Below are 27,700 nucleotides of genomic sequence, written 5' to 3' on the forward strand. Positions count from 1 at the left end.
CATAAGAATATGGGCACTAAGCATTTAAGTCCTGAGGACACCAACACAAAATTCCAGGACTGCTCAGGGAACTCACATAGAAGGCAGTGGCAGCCAGGGGGGATGCTTCTGTCTAGGAAATCATGGGCACAGTGAACGGACCCACAGGACAGGGGCCTGGCACACTCTTTCCCAAAATGAGGCAGTGGTGGTTCTGTGGATGTTCCAGAGCAGAGGAGGGAAAGCAGACAGATTGAGCACATACCAAGGCAGGAGCCTTAGGTCTGGTTCAGAAGGGGAGAAGGTAGACTTCAGAAGCTTGGCCAGAAGATGGTCTTGAACACTGCTTTGTTAGTCACAGCACAAGGTCTTGGTCTGGAATGTCACTTTGTTGGTCATGGCATGAGGTCTTGGTCTGGAATGCCACTTTGTTGGTCATAGCATGAGGCCTTGGTCTGGGAACGCTGCTCTGTTAGTCATGGCACGAGGTCTTGGTCTGGAACACTGCTTTGTTAGTCACGGCACTGGGTCTTGCCTACCAAATGGTTGGGTTGACTGGCTCATTGGACTGCACCCCCAAGTATCTGTGAGGCCTTTGACAGTGGCTTAACCAGCCAGCAAGGCTTTCATCAAGTGCCCTGTTTGAAGAACCTAAGCTGTCAAAGCCCGAAGATGGAGAAGTGCGGCACCCAGACAGGAATTAGCAGAAGGGAAGCAGCTGTGACAGACAAGTGATACACAGAGCCACGCTTCCCCTCCTTGAGACTACGCCCCAACAGGCAAAGCACCTGATGTGGGGGATCAGAGCCAGGGGGCCAGCCTGCTTCAGCAGTGCACATAACTACTAAACTCAAGACCCTGTGCTCCATAGGTGAGATGATTGCAGCAGGACCAAGGACAGCTATCTCCCAACGAATTGGGGGAGTCTCCACCGCCCCCTTAAAGAAATTTGGCCTTTGCTCCAAGAAGTCATATTGTTCATGTCTGTATACTCTTGGGAGAACAGGGATCCCTTGAAAAGGGACCCACTGTCCCCTCTCCATTAGTATGGGGGAGAAGACCCCAGGACCTGACCTGCCTCAGTCGGGTGACAAGGATAAGCTACCAGAAGAAACTTCCTCTTGTCAGAGTAGGGTCAGGGCTGGGACCTAGAAGAGATGTGAAAACCCTCCCATGCCCTGCTCCCTAGTACAGAAGAAACAGGAGATGACACCAGATGGTTCCTGGGTTACTTTATTTTGACAACAGCCACACAAACACATTGTGAGATGGAAAGAACAGTCATGACTTCTTCACCAGGGCTGCCCAGGCTCTGAGGGGACTCCCCAAGCCCTCCTGCCTCCTCTCCACAGTCTAAGAAATACCTACCTTCACTCACCCCGACCATCCAGTTACTCATTATTCACTACAAAAGAAATCGAAATTCTTACACCAGTCATAAGAAACAGGAGCGCCTGGCCCACTCTGTGGCCGCCACAGTCACTCTTCACATGCACACTTTCTGCCCGGGATCTGGACTCCGCCTGGTCATCGGAGGCAACTCCCCAAACATGGGTGGCTCACGGTGGACTGAATATGCTGCAGCAGGTTTTCTTCCCAGATAACACATCAGGGTATAGAATGTCACAATTGAAAGGGAGCTTAGAAACACAAAACATTAGACCAGAATGTGAGCTAAAATAAAAGGGTATTCAGAGCACAGAATATCAGAGCTTGAATAAAAACCAAACGTCAGAGCTGGGAGGGACCTTAGGGCAGCAGGGTCCTAATTCAGCAAGCTGCATTACTGACTTAGAAAACCACAAACTAACATTATCTTTGCTGTATTTGTATTATCTTTGTTAAATATTTCCCAATTACATTTTAATCTGGTTCAGCGCCACTCAGGAGTTAGCAATAATTGGCCTCAAGTTCTGATATCTCTGCCTCACAGAACAGAATGTATCATAGAACAGGGAATGTCAGGGCTAGGAGAAAACTCCACTGTAGAACACTGGTGCCGGAGAAACCTTTGGTGGGTCACCAAGTCTGACTCACTCGTGCTACAGAAGATGATCTTAACTGACTTGTCCAAGGACATTCAGGGAGTTACACTGAGAAGAAGTAGGAACCTGAGGCAAATTCTAAAACAAGCTGCTTTCCAATTTGAGATGTCACATGGACTCTCAAAATCTGAGGTTCTTGGAGGCTTCCAGTCACCTTGGTGGAGCTGTACTTCTTGGCAGAATTCCAAGATGGCAAACACATCTGAGACAGACATGCACCCATAGGCACCCAATGAGCCTAGGGTCTCTTCCTGTATGTGCACCAGGTTGCAGACTGTGATGGGCCAGGGCCTGACTCACTAGGATGCGCTTGGTTCCTGCCGATAGCTTCTCCTCTACACCAGGTAGAATCATGGGCTTATGCAGAGAACACAAAGCTGAGATCCTCCCAGGGGCCAGGATCAACCCTTTCCCACCAGAGTGCCAACAATGCCCTAAGCAATGCATAGCATGTATGGTTAAGACACATGGCAGAGTGCATTGAAGCCAGAACTGGGACAGAGCTGCCCGCCAGCCGAGTCAGACACTCCAGCAGCCTTTGGCTGGGACCTATGTGTCTGGGCTTCTTGATCACAAGCCCTTTTGAGAATGACTTGGCTAAGAAGAAGCAAGTGGACCATGCCCAGTCAGTCTGCCAACAATACAATGAGGTGATTCTTGCAGCCTTCACAACCCGAAATTCTGAAAAACTGAGAACTGAAGAGGGTCATCCGGTGCAATGCCCTTGTTTTGCAGATGGGGACACTGAGGCCCAGAGAGGCCATGTGGCCACAGCCGGTGGAGGGATACAGCTCGCACCCTCCCTGTTGATTCTGCAGTCCAGTTTAGCCTCCTGCAGTCTGGAGTCTACTCGAGCCCCCAAAATGAGCTTTGCATAAGTGGGATGAAGTCACAAGGCAGGACAAAGGGCAGGGTACCTTTTGGGAGGGCTCCTCTCCCCAGGAAGTGGGGCCAAGAACCATTCCAGGCTTAAGATTTGTGTAAGGCACTGAAATGAACTGTTGCCAGCCATTGTTAAGATGTGGACCGGAGGAGGGAGAAGCCGCAAGATGATACTGTTGGTGGATGTCACGCTGGTGTTGCACTGCTGCCTCTCACCCAAACCCAACGCAGCATCATGGTCACTCAGGCACCTGGCTGTTGTCTTGACTCCATGGACAAGACCAGTATGGATCCACAAGGCCCCACCAGGTGGGTGGTGGCTTCAGGGAAGAGGACCGCCACACTCCAGCATGCTCCAGCAGCGTCTGGAGCCTCCCACTCCCTGAGGGAAACAGCTCCAGCACCAAGCCCCTAGAGCCAGAGCCACTGGAGATTCTTGAAGCTTTTATTAAGTGCCCACTACATGCAAGGCACTGATGGCTGACTCAACCTAACAAGGCTGGGTGTGGCTGCAGAGGGGTGTGTGGAAGGGTCATTCATTCGATGCTGCCTGGGTGAGAGAGGGCTTGGAAAGGCGATGGGAGGAAGCTAGCTGAGGGATACAGACTTTGGCAGAGACCCACGTGCGCCCCAAAGGAGCTCCTCCCTTTCCTGGAAATACCACATGCCCAGAGGCTGCCAGGCACGTGCAGGAGTGGCTCCTGAAGGAACTGAGCCTTGTAAGCTGGGAGGAAAAGGTCGATCCTTTTCATTCTGAGAGAAAGGCTGTTGAAAAGAAGGCAGAGCAAGTGGGCAGGGTGGTTGGACCTGACCCAGGCAGGGAAATGCCTTGTGCCTTCCATGGCACAGGCTTGGGGACGGGGAGGCTCAGTGCCGGGCAGCCTTACAGATCTTATCAAACACCTCAGGGAAGGCTTCCTGACAGTTCAGCTCCTTCCGAAGCCTGTGGTACAGGGAGCCATCAAACATCTCCCAGAACTCCTCCCGGTTCATGTAGCAGTCAGCATACAGCATCTGGAACCTGGAGGGGGGACAGGGATGCGTAAGCACTGGTAGAGCTCCTCAGCGCCAGGTACTGCACTAAGGGCTTTACAATTATTATCTCATCTGAACCTCCCAACAACCCTGTTCTCATAACCACACCACAGTGGAGGAAACAGACAAACAGAGAAATGGCTTGCCCAGGGTCCCACAGCTTGACCTTGAATTTGAACTCAGGCCTTCCTGACTCTAGGCTTGGGGCTCTACCCAGAAAATTCAGGTGGGTCCTCCATTTCCACTTGGCTGAATTCTAGAGTCTCACCTGGAGAGGAGTTATCTGTTAAGGGGCTGGGGCTGCCTCCCTTCCAGGCAGCCTACCTTCACTTTACCTCTCGTTACATCTGAGCAGGGCAGGGGACAGCAGGCAGCATGCACACACTCCCCACCTCAGACTTCTCTGTCCCCATCTCTTGGCCTTCCTGCACCCAGCTCTGCTGGCTGAGTCTCCACCATCCCAGATAGGACACTAGCCTACTCACCCATGCACGCTCCGGACAAACTTCTCCATCTGTCTCATGCAAGATCTGGCTTCAAAGTGTTTCACCTTTGGCTCTCCATAGGCCCCAATGTCAACATAGAGCTCTGTCTCATCACCCTTGGGGTGGACCATGCCTGGTTGGCTGGGCAAGATGAATGGGCACAGCCAGATGGGATAGACCTGCACAGGAGAGGGGAAGGTGTTCAGGCAGGCAAGGTCAGGTGCTGCTCACTCACATCTGGCCAAGAAGTGGGGGACTGGGGAGTAGGAAAGCGGAGGGGACCCAAGCCCTGCCAAACCTGACATCGAGTTGGCCTGAAATTCTTCTTTTCACTTCTGAGATGCTGCCCCGGTGGCACCTTCAGCCACCTATCAGATTGACTCCTCCTTGGTCTCCTTGGCTGGATCTTCATCCAGGTCACAATCACTAAGTGTGGGTGCCCTCAGGGCTCGGTCCCTCTTCTCTTTCTATACTATTTCTTTGGGTGACCTCATCAGCAACCACAGATTCAACAATGATCTCTAAGCAGATGATTCTCAAAGGAACCTCTGCCGGACTCCAGTCTTGCATTTTCAGTTGCCTAGTGGACATCTCGAACATGGTGACCCACTGGCATTTTAACCTCTGTGTTTCCAAAACTGAATGCTCTATCTTTCCACTTACCTGCCCTGTCAATCCTCCACCCCTCCCTTTCTCTCACACCTCGATCCAATCTGTGACCAAGGCCTGCTGAGTCTACCTCTGCACATCAGAAGACCCAGGGAGAAGCATCTATCTCTGTTGCCAGCCACTGCTTGGACCTCTCTACCTCAGTTTCCTGATCTGAAGAGCCCTTCTTGAGGCTATGCTCCTCACTGGGATGGCGTGACAATCATGTGCAATAGCCTAACTGGAAATGCCCTTTGTATGGTTGGGGATGGTTAGTGCCCAGTCTGTCCCCTGAGGGAGTGCCACCCTCCAGGACACCGGGCCTAGAGTGGAGCTGAAAGCAGGGGTGGCAGGGAAGGACAGCTTACGTGGATGTCATTGTGGAAAGTCTGGATGGCCCTCTCCAGCACCTTCATGGGGACCAGCATGTCCTGTACCACGTGGTGCTGTTCATACAGTTTGCGCAGGGTCTCGCCTTGGGTTAGCTTCAGCAGGGAGATCTTGGGAGGCACCAGCCAGCCAAAGAGGTAGCGGAAGATGGGATTGTTGCCAAAGGGAATGATGTCCTGGAATGGAAGAGATGAGTGGTGTTGGGGGGGACCCCAAGGATCAGCCAGCCTCCCCTCCCATGGGGTGAAGGCATAATGGGATACAAGCCCAGACCAGAGGAGATTCAGTCTGCTCCAATAAATCCAGGACAGGGAGCTAGCTGCCTCCCACCCCTTCATCATCCTAAAGGGAAACTGGTTCTCAGCCAGGGACAGCCCTGTGGTCACACCCCAATAAGCCTTTTCTTCAGCTGGCTAAACCTCTCCAGTTTCTAGCTGTTGTTCTAGTGCCTAGAACAGTTTCTGGCACATAGCAGGCATTTTAAAAATGCAGGATGACTGAAAGCATTCCTTTGACTGATTTTCACATGGTAGAGTCCCTTTCCTTGTCAACCTTTCTCCTGAAGAGTGGTGCCTTCTCATGGACGCAATGTGCCATGACCAATCTGGCTAGGGCAAGAACACCAGGAATCCCGCCTCGGATATGACACCTGTCTTAACAGAGTAAGACTCTCATCCTTGGGGCTGCTCAGTCACAACAGCGGGTGCATGGTCCACTTTGTCTCTTTGGCATTTTCCCCTCTCTTTCTCCCCATCCTGTACCAATCATACAACTGACTTTTTGAACTTTGGTGCTGAACTTTACCCCTTCTAATCCTCAATAAATCTGATCCTGGTAAATTCACCCCATCATTTCAATCTGTTGAGCTGCCTCTCATAGGTAACAGACTAATCTCAGGCTATCCATCTCCTCAGAGATGATTATACAGCACGTCCCAAAAATCTTAGTGCAGTTTTAAGCTATTAAAAACTAAAGATTTAGAAGGCCTAAAGACAAAGGTCCCAAGAAAAGTGATCCCGTTAAATCTCTTACTTGGAAGGAAGACCATCTCTGCCTGAACAGATAACCCAAGACAAGGATGAAGTCTAGAATTCCACCTCTTGACAAGTTGGAAAAAAATCATTCTTTAATGAAGACAGGGGAGGGTGTGCAAAATCTACCACATGGTTCTGATCTTACCTGGAGTTCCCAGAAGATGCTGCGTGTGTGACGGTGGTAATAGTGTCGTAAGGGGATATACTCCAGCCCCTTCTGATCTTTCTTCAGATACTCCTCCACATGCTTGAAGAACCAGGGTTTGTAGTAGTCACCGATTCTGTTCAACTGAAGGGAGGGAGAAAAAAGGAGTCCAGGAGGTTACTCAGGTTCTGAGGACAGGGGTAGGGGGAAGGTAAAAGATGGGATCAATGGACCTTGAAACGTTGGGGCATCTTTGGAAGAGCCCAGGAGGGGTCTAAGTCAAGTCACTCACTGCCTCTGGACCTGCTGCCCTAAACTATGTAATGAAAAGGTAGATTAGATCAGCTTTTAGCTCTGTGTTCTATAAGTGTCCCAATGTCCCAATCACCTCTTACATTTCCTGTTGTCAGGCCCCTCCCAGCTCTGACATCCCCTGTTCTAATATTCTGTGTCCTGTGGTTTCTTTGATCATTTGTGAGTAGGATTCCCATATCTCCTATGTTCCTTATCTCCTTCCTGTCACTAGGAGTCATGTCCCTACTAGGCACCAAGGGCCTGGTGAGTTTGGGGGCTTGATTGGATCCAGCCAGGGTCTTCACAAGAGGACTGTGCTTGGTGGATGCTTGGGGCTGAATTACACAGGCCCTGACCTACCTGCCAGGACTGCTAGGGGGTTCAAAGAAAGAAACTGTCCTTTGCCCATTTCCCAAATCTGTTGACTTAATTCAATAATGAGGCCTGCATTATGTGCCCAACTCTGCACTGGGGTCCTTGGCTGGACACTGAACCCTCAAGGAACTGATATCCTATAGGGAAAGCACGTACACAGCAAAGAAAATACACAATCGATCTAACAACACTGGCCGAGGACAACTCAGGGCTCCTCCTTCCTATGTCCAGAGTCAAAGAAGAAAGGGAGTCCAATCTGTGTGCAACAAGGAGGGAGGGAAGGGTGGCTGGACTTGGCCAGTGCTGAGTCGCTCACCCTGGCTGGCTGGAACACAGTGTAGAGAAGGGGGCAGAGCACTTAGTAGGGCCTTGGTTGGGTCTCTGTATGTTCTAGGTGCCTGGCCACGCAAAGACAAGGGGAAAGCAGATCCCGTCCTCCAGGAGCTGACTCGACATTCTCTGGGATCTGTAGAAGCTCACCTGACTGGCCTCTCCTTGGCAGAAACTCAAGAAACAAGAAGCAGTAAGCAGAAGAGGAGAGTCTGCATTTCTGAACTGAGAGAGCTGGGTCTCACAGAGGGATCACCCAGCTTGGAAGAAATGGAAGGCACTCAGTGAAGCCCCCCACTCCAGGTAGCTGGGCTGCATCCCCCAGCCAGAAGGAAGCTTTCCTCCTTCCCTGCCCCAGCAATAATGGTGGGCATTGATGAAGTGCCAAGTCAACTTTAAGGCCTTGTTCCCCGCAACAGTGAGAGGTCATTGAAGTCACAGAGACCAGGCTCAAAGTGGTTAAGGGACTTTCCCTACAGCTGGCAACAGTATGAGGCAGGATTCAATCAGGCTTCTTCACCCCCAAACCCAACATTACCCATTGCCCCACCCAGTAACACAAGGTCTGTATCAAGAATTTGGGACATGGAGGGGATGGAGGGGAAGGGGAGATGGTCAGGTCTGTAATTCTGGACAGGGTATATAGGAGCATCAGCAAGTAGTGTGAAGGGTCACTCAGGTCATGGGAAACTTGAGAATGCACGCCATGTGAGAGCTGGGAAGGGACAGCAGAGGTGGGGTCTGGCTGGTTGGCTGAGGAAGAAATGAAGACAGAGTGGGCACAAGCCAATATGGGAATGGGGGAGGGGAAGAGGGAGAGAAAGATGAGAAAAGCCTGGAAGATTCCATCCAACAGTGGGAATATGGAATCCCAAGATCCTGACTTCTGTCCAAGGAGAGCCCAGCTTCCAGACAGGGCTTCTTAGGATCGTCTGAGCTTCATATTTTACATGTGGATTAGACCTGGCTTTGTTCCGTGTCTCCCACAATTCCTAGCACAAGTCCGCAGAAACAGCTACAGCTTAATCATTAGTCAGTAGAATAAATGAGCCACAGAAGCGTCTCGGCTCTGAGATAGGCCGAGTACGACGGCAGGGAGCCCTAGTCTGAGCCGACCAAGAATCCAACAGGTGCTCGTCAGACCCTGCTGAAGTTACCTTTCAGTTGGAAGGAGCTTTTAAAGTGCACGCACACACACAGCTCTGAAAACCTCAAAGTGCTATGTGTCAGTTAGCGTGGCTGTTACTACAAATTATAAACATTATCATTGTTACAAAGGGATTTTGTTGTTCAGTTATTTCAGCTGTGTCCAACTCTCTGCGGCCTCATTCGGAATTTGCTTGGCAGAGATCCTGGAGGGGTTCACCATTGCCTTCTCCAGCTCATTTTACAGATGAGGAAACTGAGGCCAAGAGTGTTCAATGACTTGCCCAGAGTCACCCAGCTAGGAAGCATCCAAGGCCAGGTTTGAATTCAGGAAGAGGAGTCTTCCTGGTTCCTGGCCCGGTGCCCTGTGCACTATGGAGCCGCCTGGCCACCATTACAAAGGAAAGGTTTTTATAAATATATTTTTTATAAACATGGTTTGGTTTCCCTTGATATGCAACCTGCCACTGAGTTACTATACAGTGAGGGTCGGACAAGCGGACTTGAAGCAGAGCTCGGACCCTCACTCATGGGCTTCCCAGCCTGCCGCCTGTGACTTGGACAGCCCTTTCTGAGCCATGTCCCCTCTGTAAGGGAGGGGTGGGGGGCTTTCCTCTCCCCCTACTGCCACTGCTTCTCTATGATGAGCCTGTCTTCCCCCTTCTGCCCTGTCTGGCCGTAGCTTTCTGCAGGTTGCCTTCCCATTGGACTGGGAGTTCCTGGAGAACAAGGCCTGGCTGTACCTTTCTTTGTGTCCTCAGGGCTTGATAAAGTGCATGGCTCATGGTTAAAAAAAAAGGATAAATGCTCATGGCTGATGCAGTTTGACCTCTTCATCTGAAAGATGGAAAACTGAGGCCCCCACTCAGGTGATGACTTGAATTCTACACTGCACACCACCCACAGGACTGCAAACTCTCATGATCATCCTTATGGGGCGTGCCTAGGTAGATGGCGGTATCCCTCTGACCTCAGCTCTCTGGCAGGAACCCTCAGGGCTAACCAGCTTTCCCCTTCCCTGGCCTCCCTGTGAGGCAGGCTTCTCTGGTTAGCACGGTACTGACAGCCAACCCCTCATCCGGGCACGGCCCACTGGGGCTAGCAACAAGTCACTACTTTGCAGGCAACAAGCCTGTCTGGATGTTCATTTATTCAGGTGCACCGAGGCTCTCTGAGGGAGGTCCTGGGGTCAAGAGGAGCCTTGTAGCTGTAGGTCAGTATCCTCCTATATAAAAATAGGAGCTTTGAACCAGACAGCCTTCCAAATCCAAGCGTCTAGCTTTTTATCTAACATTTTCTGTTGTATGTACTTTCCCAGCCCTGACATTCCCTGTTCTCAGATTCCAATCAGAAGGTTTGGGGGGGGGGGGGAGGGCAAGCCTGCTCCCTTTTCTGAATATGAGAGAAGTTAAACAAAAGTCAGGAAGGATTCCTCACAGCTGTGGCCCCAGTCTGAGCCCAGGGTCACCACTGCCCCCCTCCTTGCACAGTGACCTCTGCCTCCACTAGAGTTCACATGCCTTGCGCTGAGCTGTCTGTTAACATGTCCCAGGCAATCCCTGCCAGCTGCCAAGTCAGCAGCAAAGAATGCCTGGCTTGTTTGTGCCACTGGCTGGAGTTAAGGCTGGTGGAACAAGGTCAGAAGGGGCTGGGAAGGGCATGGCTCTGTCCCCAGGGAGACTGACAACATGGCTGGGGGCAGCGGAGGAGGACAGGGATCCAAGCTGGCAGCCCTGGAGACTGCTGGGAGCCAGGAGACCTTGGTCCAAGGCCTTGCCTGTCACTAAATCAGAGAAATGTGTGTCCATGGGCTCTATGGTCCCTGCACACTCTCACCCAGTATGCACCCAGTATGAGTTTGGAGAGCAGCGCCCCCCCATCTCTGTCCCATCGTTCCAGCACTGGCTCAAACCAATGCCTTTCACCTCCTATTCCCTCCTGCTGTGGAGGGAAGGAAGAGGTCAGGAGAACATCTCCAGACTCCAGTTCTGTCCTCAGTCCTCCCTCCCCCCACCTCCTGGAACCTCTGAGCATCACCTCCATGCTCCCTAGTCCCCAGGCTTGCTCCCTAGTCCCCAGGCTCTCTCCCCAGCCCCACCCTATCTCCTGAGCCTCCAGGTGCTGCCCCTCCTTCTGGCATCACTCTGTTTGTAATCACCACCATCCACTCAGTCTGCCACTCCTCCATAAAGCCTCCACTCTGGCAACATTTCTCACAGCACTTCTCAAATGCTACAAAAGTGCCCAGCACAGGGCCTGGCACACAGTCGGCGTTACTACTTCCATGTGGGATATGAGGAAACTGAGGTCATGAACCTGCTCATAGTCACAAAGCTACTCTGTAAAGGAGGGGAGGCAGGATTTGCACCCAGGACTCTGCAGATGTCAGGCCAGTGTGCTCTTTGCTAAGCCAGGCCCCACTCCAGTTCCCACTGCTCTGCCTGGCATCCGAGGCCCTTCAGAGTCTAGGGCCGGCGTACTGGCCTTGCCCATTTCATGGGCACTGCCCATTGCTCTGTAACTCCAGGCTTAAACTGAGCCGGAATGCTGCTGTGCCCCTCCCTTATGCTGCCCGGTCCTGGAACAGCCCCCTCTCAGCATCTTTGCTAGATGGATCCCCCAACCCGGGCCTTGAAAGCCACAATCAAACTCAAGCATCATTAAAACCATTTCCTTCTCAGATTGCCCACAACCCTCTGTGCTGCCTTGATACACTGGTGGTTCTTAGCTTACAGTCATCCACACAGGTATCTCACCTGTCCTGGGGAATCACCTACAATCAGAGGGTGGGAATCACAGGACCTGGGCTGGCAGAGCCTGGACAGGCCTTAGAACAGGGGATGTCATAGCTGGAAGGGGCCTCAGAAAAGGGGATGGCAGAGCCAGAAATAGTCCAACTCCTGCCTTCACAGATGCTCACTGTGAGACCTAGAGAGGGGCCATGACTGACTAGTGCCCTGCTGGGCTGGCAGAGGAGATGGAGGAGAGCCCAGGGCCCCAGGCTAATGGCCCCGCACCCATTTGCCTCCCTCACCCAGCTGCGACCTCTCATCAGCACTTGTCCTGGGAGACCAGAATGTGGCCAAATTGGTCTCCTCCTCCAACATGCCTTGCACATCATGCCTCCAAACCTGTGCCTGTGTCACTTGGGCTCCTCAGCCTGGAATCCACCCCTCCCCCATTCCTTCACGTGATCCCTGAGTCCTCACCTATCACCTCTCCTGTTTGATACTCCATGCCTATCTCCAGAACTGAGGCCTTCACTGGATAATTAGGCTTGTTTTCTGGTGATTCTTGGTTATTGATCCACCTTCCCCAAAGCCAGCCAACATCAAAACCAAGGCTGGTTTTCTGGTGCAGTGCAAAGTATTCTGGAATCACTTCCTGACTCAGCCACTGACTAGTTGTGTGACTGTGGGCAAGTCACTTAACTCAGGCTTCAGGTTCCTCATTTGTAAAATGGGGATCATAAGCCCACACTGCCCAGGGTTGCTGATCAAGAGAGCCCTCCCACAGACACATCCATGAGCTATTCTGAGTACATACAGGCCCCATGGTCTCGTTCAGACCCTGAGCCCCAGAAGGACAGAGATAGAAGGAACCTCAGAGGTGACTGGTCCATCCCACACCTCTGGGTGTGGAGCACCCAGCATAGGGCCTCCCACCAAGGAAGACAGCACTGTCTGTGGGGGTTAGAGGAAAGGTCAATGCACTCAAGGCTAAAGAATCAGGGTTTAAATCCTGCCTTTGTCATTAACCACCTGAATGTACTCTCCAGGCCTCAGTTTCCTCATCTGCAAAATGAAGAGACTGTACTCACGGATCTTTAAGGTTCTTCCCAGCTCTAAGACTCTGATCCTAGACCTATGTCTGTACTTGGGAATGAGGACACCAGGGTTAAAGCCCCGCGGTGAGACTTGCTAGCCAACTGGGTGGCCTTGGGCCACCCTCTCTGGGTCCTCTCAATGTTACTGCTGGCAAAGTGCTTCATGAATAGGAGGGAAACTGGAGTTCTCAGGGAACGCAAAGCTCTTAGGACATCAGAAATGGAAGGCAGGTTAAAAATCACCTAGCCTGAGGCCCTTATTTACATACAGGGAAACCGAAACTCAGGCATGGAAATGACTTGCCCAAGGTCACTCATTACAGGTTACATGCCCGGTGTGCGTGTTAGAGGCTGGGCTGGCACCTGTGGACACAGATCCCACCCTGTCACAGCCCTGCCCCCTCTACCTTGCTGGGATCCAGGTCATCAGTCATGACTCCTGTCATGATGACTGCCTCCTCCTCAGAGTACAGTAGACCTTCCACAAAATGGTTCTCTTTGCGCTGGGACTCCTCAGTGAACTTGGCACAGATCTCCTTCAGGCCACGCACGGGCTCCAGCTGCAGCTTCACGTACTTCTTTGCAGGGATGATACGGATCTCTGCAGCCACCAGGAAGCCCAGAGTGCCACAGGACCAAGGCACAGCATAGAACAGGTCCGAGTTCTCTGTCTGCAACACAGGGCCCACAAGCACACACACTCAGAGTACCGAGCCTGTCTGCATCTTGTCTCCCTCCTATTGGCAGGGACTTTTCTCTCTTTGTTTCTCCGCTGCTTAACCGTGCCTGGCACACAGAAGGTGCATAATCCAAGCTGACCAACTCAAGGAAAGAGCAAAGATTACTGGGTGTGGGATGGAGCCTCAGCTCTACCCACTCCTACCAGATAATGAAGAGACAGAGCTAGATCATCTCCAAGGCCCCTCCCGGCTCTCCCATTTCATGCCCTTCATTCAAAGTTTCTAGGCTCTCAGGTCCTAGAGGAAAGGGGCAGTTTTCATTTTGTATGTCTTCTCAGCATGCCTCACTCATAGCAGGTTCTCATTAAATATTAGTTGCTCTACAATGGACAGCTAAATCTTCAGAAAGCAGGATCTGTTGGCTCCCCTCTCCGCCAAGAAGAGTTTGTGGAGGGAGTCAACAACCAAGAAATGGGTGCTACTGTGGGGAATGAAGATCATTAGAGCTATGGAGTCCAACTCCACTCCTCAGGGGACTCTGGGAACTAACTCCACTGTCCACTCCCCTTTATCCACTCCCTGATCCCATCCCATCCCATCCCTTTCCTTCTCTTACCGGTGAACACCGCACGAAGCTACCATCGGACAGGACCAGTTCATAGGCTGTGCAGATGTGCTGGAACAATCCAAACCTATGGGATGAGGACTCGATGCCGGTGCCCATGATCAGGCCTCCTGAATGGAGAGAGACCCATTTCAGTCCCTGGCCTTCTCTGCCAGGGAAAGCTGTGCTTGGCATCCTGAGGTTTGGTCAAAGGGGGCCAGGCACCAAGAGGTCACAGGGAGCTTACATCTTGGAGCCAGAGGACCTGTGCTCAAATCCTGGTTCTACCCCTTACTACCGACATCTTGTTAGGTGTGGATCAGATTGGAGGGTCTGATCTCTGAGATCCCCTCTGCCACCAATACTATAAACCCTGTGGGGTGAGGGGGATGGCAGCAGGTCCATCCCACTGAATTCTCAGCTCTAAATCTTAGAGCTCTAAAACCTTATCCAGCCCTCCCATCTTACATATGCAGAAACTGAGAACCAAGGACACTAAGTGACCTGGCCAAGTCTTGGGTCCCAAAGCCATGGCTGCAATATTTAATCCTTCCAAATCCTCTTCCCCACACCATGACACCTAAAACCTCTGGATCATCCTCTCCTGTGCACCCTTACCCAAGTATAATCCCTCTGGAGTGGAGGTTCTTAACATTGTCCTAACTAATTCACTACCAGTGGTTTTCTTTGTAATTCTGTGAATTTTATGACTTTTAAAACATGATTCTGAGAAGAGGTCCAGGACAGACAAAAAATGGTGGAGAGCCACCTGTTCTGGGGAGACTTTACTCACACACAGTGTGGCAGAAAGGGAATCAGCACAACCACAAAGGCCTCAGTTTCTTCATTTGTAAAACAGGGCTAAGAACCCCTTAAGTACCTGGCTCAGGGGAGTAACTAGGACAACTAAACCTGCCCAGACACACAAGCTGAGACTGTCCTCTGCAGGAGCCTGGGGAGTCACTACACCTTCTCAGCCTCAGTTTCCTTATCTTCAAATGGGCTTATCTCAGTGTTACTGAAAGGAAAGCACATTATAAGTGGAAAACTACCATGTGCAATTAAATAACAGATATGATGATTAAGAAAGCCACAAGCATTTATTCAGAGCTTACTATGGGCCAGGGATGTGTTAAACGTTAGAGGTCATAAAGAAAGAGCAAAAGCAGAGCCTGTCCTAGAGCTGGCATTCTAATCTTCTACTTAACACACAAATATGTGCGTGAATGTGTGTAGAAGTGTCTGTCACATATTATATTTACATATAAAAACATACCCAGCACTTTAAGGTTTGTTCAAGTATTCTATGAATATTCCTCTCATTATATAATCCTTACAACAACCAGAATAAGGCGCTATTATCATCCCCATTCTCTAAATAAGTAAACTGAGGCTTACAGAAATGGAGCCATTTGGCTAGACACACAACCTCCATGGTCTGAAGCAGCTTTTGAACCCAGACCCTCCTGTATCCAAGTACAATGCTCTATCTGTTAGTGAAATAATGAAAGTGAGGACAGTGTCAGCATTTGCTGACGCCACCAGCCCTCAGAACTTTGCCTCCATCTGCTTCTACGTGAGCTGAGGAGAGGAGGGCCAGAAAGAGGGGGAGGTTCTGAGCTTGTACCTGGGTCCCAGAGGTCAGGCCCAGATGGGCTCCTGCCTTCTGAAGCAGAGACTTTCTGCACACAGACACACATGCAAACACACATGTACTCACACACACATGCACACGAAGCCACCAGTATCCCCCACCCTCCTCGATGCCATCTGGGCTCAGGATGTCTTGGCCTCCTAGCTTCTGCCTGGTTCCCGGGGCATCACAGGGGCCGGAGTCACTTCCTCTCCCTTCTTGTCCATCTGTCTTAGCTCACTATTTAGACCGGCCAGGCCCTCCACCAAGGAGACACCTGCTAAGAGATTATGGGCTGCTCCTGGCACCATGCCTGGCTGCTAAGGCCCACGCTACTGCCATGGGGAGAACATGGACCAGGGCCGCCCATCACAGCCTTCACTTGAGAGTCTTCCCCCGCCTCTGGGATGGCCAAAGACACTACTCAGGGTCCTGGCGAGTGGAACTCTGGACCTAGAAGGCCTCAAGGAGCTAGACCAGCCTTCTCCTTTCACAGAGAAGGAAACTGAGCCTGCAGGAGGCAGGTGAGAGGCCTAAGAATCCTTGGTCATTGGATCCTCCAGCATCAGGGCCAGCCCCCATTCCACACTGTGTGGGTGGTGCTCAAGGTCTGGTTTAGACAAGAGGGAAGCTACAACACCTTCTGGCTCCAGGTCAGAACCTGCATCTGCTCCATAGAGCCGCCACCACCAGCAGCCATGGGAATAGTGGCTCCTGATCCCGCTCACCTCCCAGCTGCCACTGCCTGGCAGACAGGTCTGCTTTCAGAGCCTCTATTTCTGGGGTATCTGGAGTCACCCTCAGCATCCCCTCCTCCCCTCATTCACTTTTTTTCTGGTAGGTGGCTCTCTCCTGAGTTTCCTCCCATATATCTGACCACTCCTTAGTCTCTGTAGCCTATCTATCCTCCACCCTCCTCAGCTGCCATAGATCCACCTATCCTCAACAGGCTTTGTACCCATCACTGATGCCTCTCAATTGCCCTCATCAGATCAGAGGCCCAGAGCCAGAAGAGAACACAGCAGATCAGGCCAGAGGGCCCCCACCTCTCCCCCAGCTCCAACCACATTCGTTAGAGGAGGCAGGGCAGCACAGGGAGGGCTACTCCTAGAACCTGGGTTCAGACCCCAGGACAGGTCACTTCATCCAGATGGGCCTCAGTCTTCTCATCTATAAAATGGGGAGGCTAAACCTGACAAGCCCTTCTGGCTTGAGGTATTCCCCTTAAGCCCAAAAGTCTGGCTCCCAAGTCTGGCCCCCTTGTTTTAGGGAGGGGGAAACAGCTTTGGGAAATGAAGTGTCTTGCTGAGGTCACAGAAGTGGTGAGCAGAAGGGGTGGGTCAGTACACTCTCTAATGTCCTGCCCTGCCTCCCTTCTGCTCCTCCCTGCTTGTCTCTCTCTGGGGAGAGCCCTGAAACAAGCTCAACTTTCATCACTAATAGGTAACTTCTACAGGCCCCTTCCAGCTTGTCTGGGACAGGTCAGCTGGAGTCCTGCCTGGGGGCACGCTGGGGTCCCAGAAGATCCAGACTCTCCCTCCCTTCAGCTACCATCTCAGGGGCTCCTGGTGACAGCCCAGTGACCCAAGGACACCTCCTACCCAGGGGAACAACCCCAATGTCCGAGGGATACTTTGTCCCAGGCATGGCCCCAGGGTCCCCCCAACCCACCCTGGACAGCACCACCTCACCTACTGTGAGGTCATCCAACTCGGGGAGAACAGGCAGAGTCCAGCCGATAGAATTCAGGAGAGCTGTCACCTGCCCCATGGTGACCAAAGGCTCCACAGAGACAATCTTAATAAGAAAAGAAAAAAGAAATACTGAATGGGGTGTTGATACAGAATCATTGCACCAGACCCTGGATGGGAAGGGGGGGAGGGGAAAAGGGGGGTAGGGTGATTGTCCCTATTTAACAGTTGAGGAAACTGAGGTAAATGGAGCTTAAGTGACTTGCCAAGGGTGACACATGCAGTGGATATCAGGAGCTAGATCTGAATTCTGGTCTTCCAGACTCTAAGCCTAGCCCTGAAAGCCTAGCTTTCAACCTAGCTGCCTGCAGGGCACAAGCCTTTACCATCTGCCTATAAACAGGCCAGCTCATCCCCTCAAGGGAGACTTCCCACCTGCCCAGCAGGACCAGGGAGCACAGAGCTAGCTAGGGGAAGGAGCTGGGTGAGCAGGAACCTCCCCTGCCCAGGTCTCTGTCTCTCCCATTAAGAGGGCTGGACTATGGCCACTCAAGTCTCTCCTGGGTCTTCCTGCTCCAAGACTGGCACTTACTTTCTCCAGGTTTATTTCCTGCCTGTAAAATGGGTATAATCACAGTTCTGCACACCTCCCAGAAACAATGCAGGTGAAGGCAGGTGTAAATTTCATCACAAAGGATCTGGAGGCTCATTAATTTTGTCATTAAATCCAGGATGAGGCCAGAGAACAGACTGCTGGTAAAATGTTTTCCTGACCCAGCTTGTGGGTCACCCTACCTCCTGGGAAGCATCGGTGAAGGCCAGCCCAGGCAGCACCAACGGCCACTCACTCACCTGCCTCTTGGTGTCCACTTCCAGGATGTCCATCAAATTGATCATAATGTTCTTGTGGGTTTTCTTGTACTTCCCGACGCGCAATGACACCGTGAGCCAACCCGGCCGGCCAGTGCACATGAAGGTCTTGCTGCCTTCTTCCTTCCATTCCTGCACCTGCAGGTCCAAGGAGCAGGGGAAGAAGGTGTAAATGCCCCCTCTGAGGAAGGCTCCAAACCTCTTTCCCCAGACAAAGCATCTCCCTAGGGCAGTCTCTAAAGAGATGACCCAAAAGCATTTATTTCATCCTTACTTGTCAGGCACTGGCCTGGCACTAGAAACGATTTCAAGGCAACCCCTGACTTCCAAGAGTGTACATCCTTTAGGGAGCCCACATACAAGTACACAGCACACAGAGAATAAATATAGGATCATCTGGAGGCGAGAGGGCCAAGGAGGTGGGAGCAGGATGAACCTGGTGTGGAAGGTGGTGATGGGGTGGCACTCTAAAGAAAACTAGGGGCACCAGCGCCAACCATGGGGGAGCAGCCTGGACAAAAGCAGGGAAGTGGAAATGGAATGTGACCTGTGGATTGAGGAGTACAGTTTAGAGGAACAGCGGAGTATGTGAGTGGTAAAGCAGGAGAAATTGGTTTGTCTTGGACTCTAGAGTTAAGAAGCCACTTGTTGTTTACTGCATATCAGGGTGAGAATACAATAGATTTGAAGTTCCCCAGACAGGAGGGAGTGCTCTCATTAGGACTTCCCCATATTGATGAAATTGTAAAAAAAAAAAAAAAATTACAAGTTGGTTCCACCCTCCCCCTCCAAAAAAAACTCCAAATAAGTCCAGGGATGGCAAGAGGTCTCCCCTCAGGTCATCCACCGGGCAAAGTTAGGCCTAGAACCCCAAGCTTCACCTTAAAAAAGCAAGCCTCAGAATGGATTACAATCAATGCCATTCTATCTGCTGTAGGATAGGTAAATGCCCCAGTCCACAACACCAGCTGGCACGCAGGAGAGTGGGCACTTTATGTGCCACTGAGCTTCCAGCCCCTGGCACCTGCGGGTAGGCCCATTGCCTGGCTAGGTTTCACCCAGCCTTCTCTACACTAGTGAAGTTGACTGTTTAAACTCTGAGTATAGGACTTTCTGCCTGAAGATCGAGGATCCTGGGACTTGACAGCAATCTTCTCTGTGACATGTGTAGCCCAAGCCAGTCCATTCCACTTTTATGCAGCTCTCACTGGTAAAAGTGTTTTCTTTCCCTGACTTCAGCCTAAACCTGCAGGGCCCAGGTCTCAGACTTTTTAAATCTCCCCCTAGGACTGGTCACATGAGAGGTGAATCAAGGAATTCCTGATAGATCAGATAGGGCTGGCAGACCCAAAATGTGAGGCCCTGAATCTTCTTCACCTAGCTAATGAGACAGGAGAGGCCTTCCTGGCACTGTCCACTCTGGGTCCTACATTCCAGATCTCTGGTTTAGAGCTGGAAGTGATCTCAGTCATCATCAAATACAACCCCTTCATTTTACAAATGGGAAAAATGAGGTGGAGGGGGTGACCTAACCAAAGTCTACAGGCAAAGTTAGGATCTGAAACAAGGTTTCGGCTCAAAAATCCCCTGCCTTTTCTACTTCCTGATGGGCAAAAGAACTTGGAGCTGCCATTCAAACCCCTTCATAAGCTGTACACCCTCCCCCGGGGATGCCCTTCGCCCATCCCCACTTTCCCCATTTGGTCACCTTTGCCCTTTTTCATCACTCATCTGCAGGTTAGCTCCCTGGAGCTTAGAGGAACCAATCAGTGAAGGAGTGAAAGTTCTGTGATGATGAAGGATTTCACCTAGCACTGGAGAGGCTCTCAGGGGTTTCCAGTTCCGCAGGCTGGCTCTCCCCTCAGCCCTGCAAGGCAGGTAGGGCAGGGCTTGGGGAGGCCCCACACTGTCAGGTTCATACAAGGCGCATTCTCAGATGTCAGTTTCACACAAGGAGCATTCTTGGATGTCAGTTTCACACAAGGAACACTCTCAGATGTCAGTTTCACACAAGGAGCATTCTTAGATGTCAGTTTCACAAGTGTTCACCATGGCTCAGAGAGGAAAACAGGCTGGATGGAGGGAGAGACTTTAGAGACCCTTAAGTCCAACACCTTCATTCTACTGAAGGGTAAACTAAGACTTTAAAGAGGGGAAGTGACTAGTCCAAGGTCACACAGCTGGTAAATGGAAGAGCTGAGATTTTGGAGTCTTCAAGGCTGGCAAGACAAAGGGCCTTGACCTTCAACATTCCATTTACCATTAGCTATGACGCACGGGTTTTGATTCTACCAATACCGTGCCCCCAGCCAATACCTTGTGATAGCCTCCTCTCCTTCAGCTTCCTTTTATATGTCTTTCCCCTATTAGATTATAAATTCCATGAGGGCGGCCACTGTCTTTTTTTATTCGTATCCTCATCCCTTAGTATAGTGCCTGGAACGTTGCAGGCAATTAATAAATGCTTATTGATTATTGTCTATTTGGCAGGTAGATGGCTGGTGGATAAAGCTCTGGACTGTGAGTCAGAGAGACCCTAGTTAAAAGCTTGTCTTGCATGCTAGCGTGTGACCTGAGGTCACTTGAACTTCTGGGCCTTGGTTTGCTCATCTGCAAAATGGGAATGATAAAAGCCCCTAAATCTCAGGGCTGTTTAAGGGACACATGATATAATACTCATAAAGCAGGCTTCCCAACAAAGCAGGATGGACCATGAGATGACCTGGGAGGGGTGGGGCAAAGAGGCAGTCCAGACTTGTGGCCAAGAGATATGGGCTTGAATTCCACCCCATTCCCTAGCAATGACCAATAAGCAGGTCACCTCCCCTCTCTGGGTCTCAGTTTACTCTTCAAAAGGAAATTTCAATTCCAGGTCAAAGAGACTGAACTTGACATAGGTAAGGTCCTTCCCTACTCCTCCTCCTGCCTTCCTGGCTCAGCTCCGACCCCACCTTGAGCAGTCCCTCCTTGGTCAGCAAGGCTGCTAGCACCTTCCTGCTACTCGTACACATCCTGGTTATTTACACATTGCCCCCCCACCAAAGTGTAAGCTCCTCCAGAGCAAGGACCTCCAGGCTACGTTCTAATCAAAGATACAACATCTACATCCATGATACATACACACAACACATACACCTGAGAAGGGGGCGGACTCTGCTGCCCTCAAGGACATGTGCAGGAGGAGACAGTGCCTGAGTTGCACCTGGAAGGTGAGCACCGAGATGAGGAAGGAGGGCACTCCTGGCAGAGGGCACAGATTATGGAAACACATGGAGGGCAGATCAAAGTTGGAAGAGACTAAGACGTCTAACCCCTCATTTTACAGAGGAGGAAATGGGTCCAAGTTTAAGCGGTGTACCCAAGGTCACAAAAGCCATAAGCACCAGAGATAGGATTTAAACCCAGGTTCTCTACTACAAGTAGGGAAAAAGCTCCTCCTGGTTCATTTTGAGCACCCAACAACAGCAAGAGAAGTTACAAGGGCAGCCTCGGTGGCAGCAGATCTCAGAACCCAGGCAGTGGCACAAAGTTGGGAGGCCAGAACAAGGTCAGGGTTTCAAAGTTGGGGGCTTTGAGGAGTTCAAAGTTTTGAGAGACTGAGATGTGGTGGTCTGGGACATGGTCCAAGGTCCAAGGTCCAGGGGCTGAGGCTGCCTTATCTAACCAATTCTCCTGCTATTGTGAAATACTCCACCTCCACCCAGTCTGGCTTGTCTTCCTCCACTCTACTGGCCTGACAGCAGCTAGGCCATGGCTATACAGAAATAGAACTGAACTGAATCTACAACTCCTTTTATTTGCTTGCCAACCTAATTCACATCTATTGTTACACGCTAAGATCAACTCTAATGTCTTCAGGAAACCAGAATTTAAGAGAAAAAAACCCCAAACTTTTAAGTTCAAATCCTGGCTCTTAGCTTACTTAACAAATTTTTTCTCCCTGACAAGTCACTTTAATTTTCTAAGCCTCAGTTTCCTTATCTGTAAAATGAAGGAATTAGATCTTAGAGGTCATCTAGGTTTTCATTCCCTCTTTTTACAAAAGAGGAAACTGAGGCCCAGAGACAGAATGTGGCATTTGCCAAGTCCCCCAGGTAAGAACAAACAGATGAAATCCAGGGTTGACAGTCTTTGGGGGCTGCTGTGTAAATGGCAATCTGTAAGCCTCCGAACACCAGAGAAATGGGAATCACTCTGTCTTCCCCATTCTGTCCTTGGTGGCTGCTCCAGGCTCTATCTACCATAGCCCTTCTCTGTCCCTCATTATGTCACGGAGCATTATAGCATTACCTACAGCCTGAGAAGAAGTCAAGCCTCCTACTCTGTTTGAGGGCAGGGCTACGGTAGCCAGGACAATCCATTTTGTTCCCTGGGTATCTTCTCACCAGCCCCGTTCTGCAATCACAACTAAACCAGTACCACCATTGCTGCTAGAAAGGAGGTGTTAATCTATATCCCCCCCATCTCTGGAACTCTTCAGACCACAATATTCCCCCATCAGAGAACAACCTCCTCTTCCCATTCAATTGCACCTTGCTGAGGCCAGGCCTGGTTTCACTGTTTATCTGCATTCCCAGTGCTTGGCACAGGGTTTGACAATGAATAGAGCAATTATTAAGAGCCTACTCTGTGCCAGGATCTGGTGACACAACTACCAAGAATGCAACAATCCTTAACCTAATGTAAGAGGTGACAAGACAGAAAGATGGAGGAGAACAACCCCCAGCATGGAATAACTAGTCCATTTAAAATGATGTTTTGGGGATCTGCAGCAGCCAGCTCAGGGCATGGGACAGGGAGAAGCTTACTAAGTGGACTGACAGAGGATCCACTTTGCCATACATACCCTATGATCTGGGCTCCGGCACTGACACTCGAGGCTGTGTGATCCCCTTGAGTCTCCTCCCCTCTCTGAGCCAGCCTCCAGCTCCTCAGCTCCAGCCAGTATCCTGATATCACTCCTGTCAGCATCTCATCTCTACTCCACCACTGGCCCGCTTCAATATGGCCCGATGGGCCATCTAGTTTACAGGCCCCCTGATCTACCCCAGGTTAGGGGTGGGAGGGCAGCAGGGGCTGCTCATTTACCCTGTGACTTCGGGCCTTGGTCTCCCAGCACCCCTTGTTCAGCCTCTGTAAAATTACATTACAGCTGCCAGTGATGGGAAAGGAAGCAGCCCAGGCACTGGAGTCAGAGGTCCTGAGTTCAAATCTTGTTACAGAACCTGTGGGATCCCAAGTGAGTAATTAACACCACCCCTCCCCTCCCAGCTTCCATTTCAGTGAAATGAGGGGAATGGCTGACTAAGTTGAGAGCTCCTTTCTCTTGGGACAGCCACCCATGGACAGAGGGTGACCAGGGAATGGGTCAGCCTATTCCTCACAGATAGCTTCAATTCCTGCTGTTTCACCTCAACCTCAAGGACAATTGGCTCCAACTCCTGGTCCTACTTCTCTTTCCTCCTAATGCCTCTCTCTCACCTGTGAGCCCAAGGGGGCTGGGCTCCTCAGTGGGGTAACAGTGATGCAAACAGGAAGGAATCTGGTGTGGGGAGTTTAGAGAGGTGGCTCCTCGCTCCATCGGATACAAAGTAAAAGATGTTGGTAAGGGTGTCCATCCCCTCTGACTGAGGTAGATCCTAGTTGGGGTTATAGTTTCACTGCTATTGGGAAATTCCAGGTGAGGAAACTCCTTCCACCACAGCTGATCAGCTGCCTAACATGCTGAGAGATGTATCCTGTATGTGAGAGCCAGGAACCCAATGCGGAAGTGGGCTGAGCCCTAGTCAGGAGAGTCACTTTGTCAGTGACTTTATCAGTGGTCCTGTTTCCTCACAACTTCCCCAAACCTGTTTACAGCCCAACGGGGTTTAGATCAGAGAGGGAGAAGTACACAGTAGTCCCTGAGAATGGCACTAGGCAACTCTGGAGGGAGAAACCCAAGGCCTCCACCTCGTTCAGACTCCAAGGACACTGGAGGTGGTGGGGCTCTCTCCTCAGAAGCTGTGAGTGGTGCTGGTCAGAAATATACTAGATGCTAGATAAATGGAGGCCCTCCCCAGTAGCTGTCCTTGGGGGCCTGCTGCAGCCTTCCTTCTGGGGCTCATGTCCTTCACAGGCCTCCCCTCAGCTAGCCTAGAGAAGGCTCAGACATACAAGGGAGGAGAAATGTCAACATCCCTTTCACCTTTGAAAAGATATCTCAGAGTAATCTCCTCCTAGGCCCTCTGACCCTCTCCCTCCTCCCCCTCCATAACATCCTCTGCCAAAGCTCTCTGTGCTCAAGGACCTAGAACCCCAAAGAGCTGCAAGATCAGCATGCCCAAACCCCTCCTTTTTTGGATGAGGGAAAAGAGTCTGGAGAGAAGTGACTGGCCCAATGTCACAAGGTGGTCAGTGAGTGGCAGAGCCTTTACGCCTCCCTGCTTCCTGCCCCTGATGTGGTTCAGAACAGGTGTCCCCCACCCCATTCAGTAAAAAAACCTCAGCGCCCACAACCCCCCCTTCCTAACACCAAGTGGAACTGAACTGGGGAGCCCCCTGGCCCTGCAGCAACTTGTAGTACGGTCCTTGGAGGCCAAGGTGGAGAGGGAGAGGCTCCTGCTTCCACACATCTGGATTCTCCTTCCTCAAATCTGGAACAGGCAAGGGGTGCATCTGGTTCCTCTGCCCCATCTCCCAAAGGGAAGGTAGGAGGCATGGTGTGGGAGCTCAGCATCTAAGACTAAAGGGAGGAGAGGGGACGAAGAGGTGCAAACACATATCTGAGGGAAGGGGGAGGGGGGACTCCTGCATTCCTCGGGAAAACTGGGACGGGGAGAAGGGCTTATACCAGGTGGAGTGTACAAGCAGGGGGGAGGCGAAGGCACTGAATGCAGGCAAAGCAAGACGAGCATTATGGGAGTGGAGGCAGAGGAGAAGGGGGGGGCCGGCGGAGGGAGGAGGGGACAGGCACGTAGGGTGGGGGAACCAGGAACGGAAGGAGGGGACAGGCGCGTACGGTGGGGGGGCTGGCAGCGGGAGGTGGGGGCAGGGACCTGGTGGGGCAGCGGGAGGAGGGCACAGGCGCAGGGCACAGCCGCGTACGGTGGGGGGGCTGGCAGCGGGAGGAGGGGGCAGGGACCTGGGGGGCAGCGGGAGGAGGGGGCAGGCGCGTACGGTGGGGGAACCAGGAACGGAAGGAGGGGACAGGCGCGTACGGTGGGGGGCCGGCAGCGGGAGGTGGGGGCAGGGACCTGGGGGGCAGCGGGAGGAGGGGGCAGGGACCTGGGGGGCAGGCACGCGAGGACGGGGCGCGCACCCCGCGCCCACGTGTCCCGGGAGCGTCCCCACCTGCTTCTGGATGTCCCGCACCCGCTGCTGGTGCTGCCGCGGCGCGCTGTTGAGCCGGAACACCACCCAGGCGCGCAGGTAGTAGTAGATGTCGAAGATGAAGGACAGCGGCAGCAGGAAGAGGCACACGAAGACCCAGCGCTGATGGATGAGGACGAACTCCAGCCCCTTCACGCGGATCCAGAGCAGGAAAAGCAGCGCACACACGGCCAGGGACACGGCCGGCTCCATCGCGGCTCGCTCCGGCCCGGCCCCGCGCAGGGGCGCGCTCTGCCCGCGTCCCGTCCGAGCCGGCGGCGGGCTCCCGGGGACGTGCGGAGCGGAGGCTGCGGGAGTGTCCCGGGCGGCTCGGAGCGCGGTGGGGAGGAGCGAGCCTTAACTGCGCCGCTCGCGCCCTCTCCTCGCCCCGCCCAGGCCCGCCGACTCTCCCGGCCCGGAGCCAGTCCGGGTCCCGATCCGCCTCTCGATTGGCTCGGCCTCCCCAGGGTTCGGTGGGCCGAGACCCCGGCGCTGCCCAATGGCGAGGCGCGGAAAGGATCGGACCAGGAGCGGGGAGCCTGGATTGGCTGAGCCCTCCAGGAGCGCCCCGCCCCCTCCCCTCCCACCCGGCTTCCCCTGGAACCGGCCAGACCCCGCGTGCTCCGGGGAGGAGGCGGGGGAGGGGGCGAGGGCTTAGTTGGGGATGCAGTTGTGGCGGTTTAACAACCTCAGCGCCGAGTTCCATGGAGATCGGTAATTCGTAGGATGGGGAGATGAGGTCAGAAGTGAATGGCTAACAAGACCCGCGATAAAGCATGGAGAGGGCAAAAAAAGGAAGTTAAGGGGATACAAAATAGCGGCAGATTGGTTACTGACTAGCTCATTTTGATACACAGTCTTGTAAAAGCAGTCGACAGTGTCATGTTTGATACTGTGTTGATGTTTGTCAAGTTCATAATTTTTGAAAAGGCCTTCAAGTGTGGTAGAAATGTATTTTACTGTCTATGTAGACAACCCGGCTTCAGTCACAGGGTGGAGGGATCAGACCCCGGGGCAGAAGTAGAAACAATGGTGGGGAGTGGGTGGAAATTTGGACTGGATTTCAGGAAAAGCCTCTTGCAAACGTCCCAAAGCAGATTGGAGAGTAGGGGGTCCCCTGCCTTGGGGATCTTGAAGCAAAAACTTAATGGGCTCTTGTTTGGGATGTCGTGAGGCGGAAATGACTTAAAGAATGCCAGAGACAGCTTGGATTAAAGTCCTGCCACCAACTTAGAGCTGTGATTCTGCTTCCAAATACGGGGAAACTGAGGTCCCCCAGAAGAGGTGATAGTCTTTAAGGTCTTTCTGTCTAGAAATCCTGGGCTTCCTGGAGTAAGCATGTCCTTTCTAATTCTGTTTCCTTATTTGCAAAAGGAAGGCAGTTCCCCTGGGGGCCCTAAATGTGGCAGATATAATTATCCCAATATAATTACCTCCCAAATTAGCTCAGGCAACCTCAGGTGAGTCATTTCCTCAGTTTCCCCTTTCTGAAACTATAGATAAAGGCAGTGGTGAACTGGAAGATCTTCTGGCTCCAAGTTTTATAGTTCTGGTACTTAAAAGGTCAAGTAGCTTGGTTTTGAAATGACTCAAGCTCTGGCTGTTCACGGTTAGGATACTTAAGTACCACGGATATCTGGTTATACAGTAAATACTATTAACTCATCCCTCCAAGAAGCACAAGGTTTCTTCAGAGACTTGGAAATAATACTGTGAGGCATGAGGGGAAGAACTGATAGAGGAGAATCAGATGGGGGAGGAAGGCTGGTCGTGCTGGAACCCTACTCACATCAGTTCTGGGTTAAGGAGACAACAACATATACAATTAGAATGATATAAAGTCTTCTAAATGTATAAAAAGATAAGAGGGTGAGGGAACAGGATGGGGGGAATAGAAGGGTATGTATGTTAAGGGGAATGAGTTAAAGAGGGAACAACATAGAAAGAAGGGGGTATAAAAGTCTTCTAAATTCAAAAAAACCAGGAGGGCAAAGGGAAAGGATAAGGGAGTTTCTTGGAGGGTGGGGTGTAGGCTAAGGAATAAGAGGGCGAGGTAGTGGGATTGGTTGGTTGGTTGGTTGTTGTCCTTCGTCTTCGAAGAGGACCAGAATAACGTCACCATGATGAAGTGAAATTTCAGCATGTCTGACTGACTGATCAGACCAATAGGAGCTCAGAATGGTAGTGGGGTAGAAGTGAAGCAGAGGAGTGAGGAGGGATAGGAATAGGGTGAGAAGGATAGTGAGGAACAGTAGAGA

General features: G+C 51.7%; 1 protein-coding gene across 1 annotated transcript; it reads right to left on the reverse strand.

The window, feature by feature from the left end:
- Window positions 1-1,196: 1,196 nt before the first annotated feature.
- DHCR24 (24-dehydrocholesterol reductase) lies at window positions 1,197-25,837 on the reverse strand. Its single transcript, XM_072649586.1, has 9 exons — window positions 25,425-25,837; window positions 18,075-18,230; window positions 17,223-17,328; window positions 13,911-14,029; window positions 13,022-13,285; window positions 6,644-6,787; window positions 5,443-5,640; window positions 4,427-4,605; window positions 1,197-3,927 (listed from the first exon to the last, which is right to left on the reverse strand). Exons 1-9 carry the CDS (start codon window positions 25,653-25,655, stop codon window positions 3,774-3,776), a joined length of 1,551 nt encoding a protein of 516 aa, XP_072505687.1. The 5' UTR covers window positions 25,656-25,837; the 3' UTR covers window positions 1,197-3,773.
- Window positions 25,838-27,700: the final 1,863 nt, after the last annotated feature.

The sequence above is a fragment of the Notamacropus eugenii genome, chromosome 2, assembly GCF_028372415.1.
Source record: "Notamacropus eugenii isolate mMacEug1 chromosome 2, mMacEug1.pri_v2, whole genome shotgun sequence".
Classification (NCBI taxonomy): domain Eukaryota; kingdom Metazoa; phylum Chordata; class Mammalia; order Diprotodontia; family Macropodidae; genus Notamacropus; species Notamacropus eugenii.